The sequence below is a fragment of the Phocoena sinus genome, chromosome 17 (assembly GCF_008692025.1).
Source record: "Phocoena sinus isolate mPhoSin1 chromosome 17, mPhoSin1.pri, whole genome shotgun sequence".
NCBI classification, from domain to species: Eukaryota; Metazoa; Chordata; class Mammalia; order Artiodactyla; family Phocoenidae; genus Phocoena; species Phocoena sinus.
In genome coordinates, this window is record NC_045779.1 from 18,966,851 (window position 1) to 18,973,695 (window position 6,845).

At 33.0% G+C, this 6,845-nt stretch overlaps 1 protein-coding gene across 1 annotated transcript in view; it reads left to right on the forward strand.

Moving 5' to 3' along the window:
- Nucleotides 1-6,431, forward strand: part of PI15 (peptidase inhibitor 15) — a 30,700-nt gene extending 24,269 nt beyond the window's left edge. Inside the window, exon 6 of the mRNA XM_032610653.1 lies at nt 587-6,431. Within this exon, the coding sequence (XP_032466544.1) occupies nt 587-722 (136 nt within the window). The 3' untranslated portion in view covers nt 723-6,431. The remainder of the gene's footprint in view (nt 1-586) is intronic.
- Nucleotides 6,432-6,845: the final 414 nt, after the last annotated feature.

Below are 6,845 nucleotides of genomic sequence, written 5' to 3' on the forward strand. Positions count from 1 at the left end.
ACTGAGAATCTAAACTATTTTTTCAACTTGAGGAAGAAATCCTTTGAACACGTAAAACCTATTTTTTATGCTTGTAACAACTTCTTGCTCATTTCACCGTTTCTAAGCATCCCAGAATTACATGTATATCTCTTTATATATATAATGGACGTGTATATATCTATATCTGTATATACTTTACTATCTTTATAATAATATTAGCATGAGTTTTTTAAGAAGTAAGTTTAAGTGGACACAGCCCATGTGCTCTAGAAGGCTGCTGCAGGAACGAGGCAGCTGTGGTGAGTGGATAGAGCATCAAGCCTGGTGTCGGATGACTAATAATGTCACCATGCATTGTAGTGCCTCACTTCTTATCTGTAAATTAACATAATGTTAATTTACTCAGAAAGAAAATATTTTAAAAGTAAGATATACAGAACAAGTTACTGTAGAAATAAGAAATGGTTATAACTTTTAGTGCTTTTCTAAAACGACAGACTTCTAAAAATATCATCACATGTCAACACGTGATCTTGTGCTTAAGGACAATCAGATTTTAAAGAATGGGCAAGTAGTACTAATGCTCTCTTCTTTTTTTTTCAAGGGGCAACTGGATTGGAGAAGCGCCATATAAAGTAGGGGTACCATGTTCAGCTTGCCCTCCCAGTTACGGGGGGTCTTGTACTGACAATCTTTGTTTTGCAGGAGTAACGTCAAACTACCTATACTGGTTTAAATAAGCTTGTCTTTTCCTCCAGGAAATATAATGGTTTCTGGGAATCATAGGCATATATATATATTGAGTTTTGCACATATTATACATATTTTATCATAATCTTGTTTTCCTTTTATTATTCATTGTATAAATTAGTGTTTGTCTATTATGTTTGTTTAATCCTTGGAGGTAAACAAAGCATCCATTTCTGTTTTCTGACCTCTAAGCCTAAATTAAAATATTGTGTATGTAGTATTGACATAGTTGATGCATCCAATTCCAAAACTTGTTTTCCAAAGGAATTATGTTCTTAAGGAATAGAATATATATTTGGCCTATAATGTATGTGTGTGTATATACGCACACATAGGTAATAATATGATTTTGTAGTTAACTTGAGGGAAATTTTTAAAAATCCTATTCTAAAATGTATGTGAGGTGGTGGGCCATCTTCAGCACCCACTTCTATAGTGCCCCAAAAGTGATAATTTGCAAAATAACACTCAGTAATATCTGGATATAATAATTTAATTAAGCAACCACAGATTTCATTCTGGAGATATTTTATCTTACTTGGGTTCACCAAAAGATACTCTTGACTTATGTAAGGTTCAAATCATGCCTTTTGCTTAATCTCTTTTATTGAATCTTGTGTTGAGTGGTTATGATGGGCAAGGCACTCTGAGAGTTATGTTCTGATCAAGCAAAGATTATGATATGATTCCTGACTTCAAGAAGCTCACAAAAATATTCAGGAAATAATGCCACCTAATTATATTGCTGTAAAATTATTATTTTTTTATCAGATTTATTTTCCATGTAATTTTGAGGAAGTGAGTGCAACAATGTTCACGTGTAGGTGGAATAGGTGATAGGCCACACTGTAATATGTAAGGTTTCTGATTAGCATGAAAATGTAGCTATAGCGTCTGGAACTAAATGAGGCAGGGAAAAATTAACAACTGCCTAGGGATTACTGGGTGAGAGTAAATAGTTGTGATTTTGGAAGGCAGAAAGCAAGACCTAAGTAAACTGAGAAGGTCCAAGGGAAATGAGCTTCAGGTATGAAAAGTCACAGGTAAGAAAAGTCACAGAAATAGGGTTACTACACACACACACACACACACACACACACACACACACCGGTGGAGAGCTTCTGAAGGGCATATACTGAAGGTCTAATGTAACTTGAAGCCTTTCAGCAGGAGGTGAGGGATGTCAGAAAGAAACATTGTAGGTGTCAAGGATCCCTCCAGCTCTCCATTGCTTTGCCCATCCTTACTTGGTGAGAATCGATCTAATCACCATGGTCCTTGAGCATCATGTACAAGTTCCCATGTGCACACCACAGACAGCTATGATTTTGTTAAAGGGGCCTCTTCAGATGATTTTCTAAGGACTAATTACTAAATTTTATTCCCATATCTGAGTAGAAGAATAATTTTCAGTTCTCCATTAAGTTTGGTGGAAATCAAATCAAAGTCACTATGAAAATTTCACTCATGTGACTTTGAAAATGCTTATTTCCAAATCAGGGAATCACTTTCAGAGAGGAGAATTCAACACAGGGGTCAAGACACTTAACACATTACATTTCAAGTGTGCATGCATTTGTGTGTGTGTGTGTGTGTGTGTGTGTGTGTATTTCAGGTTATGCAATGCTTCAACAGAATCACAGTATAAGTAAACACGGTTAGTTCCAGAGTACAAATAACAGAAGAAAACTACTTGTTTAAAACTCCCTACACGTTTGCAATTTCTTAGGGTAGATGCGCTGAAAGGTGACAGGTAGTTAATTAAATCCAGTGGTGGAAACACCCACCATCTGAAGTTCAGGTTTACATGATGACAAACAATTGGCCTGATTCCTTTTACGAACTGAATCTGACCAAATGTTTTCATATCACACTACTTTGCTTTTGTGGGGACATATACTTTATTAAAACTAAACATTTTGGAGACTAAAATGAAAAATAAAAATAACAGTAAGAATCAGGCCTCAATTCAACTTTTAGCTAACATATATATCGGCAGTTGAAGAGAAAGCTCATTAGCGCGATATTCATTTGATTTATCTAGAAAATATTTCCTTCCTTGAGTTTGCTAAACTAGTTCTACAGAAGTAGGAAAAGTACTATTAAACCAGAAAAGGTTACTATCAGTTCCAGTTCTGTTGCTGGTTTACTTGTGTAACTTCGTTTCTCAAGTCTCAAAAAGTATAGTGATATTTTGTCACGTGAAGGTAAGATTACCATAGTAACAGAAATGTATGAATATTAAAATTATCATTCATGTTGTGAGACTTTTGAGATAAAATTATTTGAGCTCCCCTTTGGCAGAAATTCTGTCTTATCTTTGTATTTATACCAGCTTATTATATAGTGGCTGTAATGTAATAAATGTTTACATGGATGGGTTTTTAGAATTAACTAGAAAGTCCAGAATTGCAAGGATTTAGAGGAACTCCACCTTTCCACGTTTCATTAAGACAAAAATGTCTTAAATACAAAGCTTTGAGTGCATCAACGATCCAGATAAATCATCAAACATATCAGATTATGACTGTGGTTCACACACTCATAACTTGTACACAACAGTCCTTTCCAAATCACAACTAGAACTTTAGTTTATTTATAACTTAACAACTCAGCTGAAAATATAACGGGTATATTTGTTATTCTATCTGTACTTTTTAAAGTTAGTAATATGAAGTGGCCATGTGAAATGTTTTATTTTCCAGGCTAAAGCAAATGAAAGTTTGCTAGTATCAACACAGAGTGTCATATTTTTTCACAGCATGCAACAATGGTGCTAGGATAGCTATTTCTCACTGTAATTCCCAGAGCACAAAGGGTGTGGGTATAAGCTATTTCATAAGAGCAGCTTTAAATAGTCATTACTGAGGTTTTCATTTTAATAGGTTTCATTCAAAAGAAATAGTAATTGGCATGCATGTTCTACAGCACTGGTTTTATCTTTGGTATAGATTTTTCATGTCATCCTTTATTCAGTAGAAAAGTAAAAAATTTCTGTCTCGATATAGATTGTTTTGGCTTCCGTGTCATCAAAAGACTGGAAAAATTACAATTTTTGCTGTTAAACTGATGGATTTCTTTACAGAATTGTATTTGAGTTGTGTAGGCACACCCTTAATGTTGCTGGTTATGATGGATAAGCATGCTTTTAAGATGTGGCAGAAACAGTTTTTATTGTTATCATGCTTTTGTCTGTTCAGTAGTCTAAGCAACATCACTTCTGTGGTCCATTAGGGCTTCCCTACCAAATTCAGTTGGCAGTGCTGTGGTGTTCATTTGAAACCTTCATGGAAATATTCATTTGAAAGCTCCATGCAGCTTTAGCGAAGAGTTGACCAAACACTAGGGAAAGTTCAGCTGACACAATTTACTCAGAATATTTGAACTGAAACAATATATCTTTTTCTCATTAATACATGCTTGTGTTAGATCAACTTATAACATCTACATAAGCAAATCTAAAACACACTTAGGCCAGTTATGTGTTTTGTGTTCATATCCTGCTTAACATAAGTTAAACAGATAATTTGAATGTGTCCAGGAAGGAAAAGTCATCGTTAACCTGGGGTCTGTGTTCTCCCCCGTGTATAACAGCATTCCCTATGTTCTGCAGTAGCATAGGACACAAATCTTGACATGGATGTAGGGAAGCCTTTTCCTGCAGAAGTGTTTAGGTAGAGTGAAATTAGATTTCTATCAATGTCTAATATTATCTTTGTTTTATATATATTTTTTGTATTGTTGTTATATGTGTGAGGGAAGACATATTTAAACGCATGCAGAATGATTTTTAAAAATTATGTCATGGTCTGACTTTGACTTATGAGAGGTCAATCAAAAACTTAGAAAGTTACACAGTTCACTGGTTAATGGTGCTGAAAATGCATAACAACCACCGTATGCTTGCTACAATTTTGAAATTTCTTTGGAATTAAAGTTTTTATTAAGTGTGAACTATCATTATCTATTCTGGTGCTAAACATGTGGTGCTAAATGAATTGTTACTGTTAGGAGCTTAGGGACTCTTTTTATTCAGAGTTAAAAGTGTTATCCATTCAATTCCTGATTTAGAAATATTAATAAAGTCCTATTAAATTAATCTTAACCAAAATAAGCCAGTACACTCAATTTTTTAATCTAATAGCCCAACATTATTTAGGTGTTACAGAATGTAAATATATTTCTTAGAAGTTTTCAATTTTTTTTAAAGGCATTTTTTAGCACGGCGATGTAAAATTCAAGTAAAGGTTAGATTACACCTACACCAACCATGCTGCAGGCACCGGCGCCCTCTAGTGGTTAAAAGAACAAATTCTTGATGGCTACTTGGCCTGCAACAAAACCATTTCTTCCGTTCAATAAAAATTTAAGCTGAACAGTTTTAAATTCTTGGATACTCTCTAAATCCGAGAGCATTAAAAAGTGCTTGACTCTATTGACATAATTTTCTAGGAAGATAATAGAGATAATATATCTTGACATCCATTTTCCTAAATAATAATATTTTTTTAAATGATATTCCAGATCTGAGGTGCTTATTAAAGTGTTCTTTTTGTGAAGTAGGTATTAATAAAATACATTTTTAATTTTGTTTACATCATAAATACAATAAGAGTTAAAATTATCAAACAGAATTATAGTGCGTCTCACTTTCAGAAGTGATCATTTATTTTTATATATTAAAACAATTCCATATATCAAAGGATTATCTCTCCACTTTTATGTGTTGATCTATAATTTGATAATGTTCTTTGGTCATACTATTGAGCTAATGATAACATTTTATTGTTCCATCCAAAGTCTTTCTAGACTTAAAATTGTACAGAAAAACTTAGAATTATATACCCTATAACCAATGAAGGCAACATCTTTAGATAAACTTTCACTTGAGTTGTGCAACTAAGTGTGATAATCTGTTTTGACAAAGATATTTCTTAAACTGCGTTAGCATAACCAAATGAAATATGCTTTGAAGCAGTTTTCCAAATTAGTATTTTCAAACATTTTAAAGCAATAGAACTCTTTGTATGATCTCAATCCTGCACAAAGCTCTAACATATAATATACATATAATGGACCTACTTATTTCCCAAATCCTCTTCTGTGCCTTGGAAGTTTCTTCTGAGAGCCCTAGGATTCCACTGAACCATTAGAAGAACATTGATCTAAATCATCCAGTTCTCCCCATTTTCTCTAAAATAATCAGCTAATTAAAGACACAAAAAATTGAGACTCAATGTTTTGCAATGGTTATCTTAAATACCCACTTCACTTTGCACATGTTAGAAGCCAAACTGATGGAGCTTCAAATACTGACTTTAACTGGTGCTTGATTATAGATTACAGCATCTTGTGTTTTGTTATTTGACAAACAGAATTTTGGTACCATAATATTTTGAGAATTAGAGATAATTCTGATGCACGTATGAAAATAAAGTGTTTAAAAATAGCTAAATGTTTCAAATATGTATATAATCCTAAAATATATTGTATCATTTTAGATTTTTTAAAGATTAATTTGATATTTTTTATTCATTACCTAATACTGTGGCAGTAAAAGGTGCCTTTGATATTGTGATATAATGTCATGAATGTGTGCATTTATAAAACCTGTGTAAACATCTACCTTCATAAAGCATAACAAGTGTAGCTTTTTGAGCTCTGCTGTATTTTTTCTTTCAATAAAATATTATAATTAATTGTTTTGTTTTTAGGGTTTTAATTAATAACAATTAATCTAATTGTTTTCTTGCTTTCAGTAGTTTTACAATAGAATTAGAAGTAGATGGCATTATAGTTTTGACAAGGAATGGACTACTTTTCTAAAGCAGAAATGATTACATCTTTGAGCATCACTGAAATACATCAGATCTTCTGTTTTTCTTTTTTTCCATTTCTTTTTTTCCTTCCCTGCCTCTTTCCTTCCTTCCATTTTTTTTTTCTATTTAATTCAAAAAATATTTTGAGGTACCAATATAAAACACGGTTCCATGGAAAAAGAGGAAAAGAACATTATATCAAGAAGTTCTGGCTGAGGAAAACTGCAGCAGTTGAACATAAAAATTTTCATGCTTCCCCATATTAAGGGCAAGAAGAGAAACCATAGGCATTCC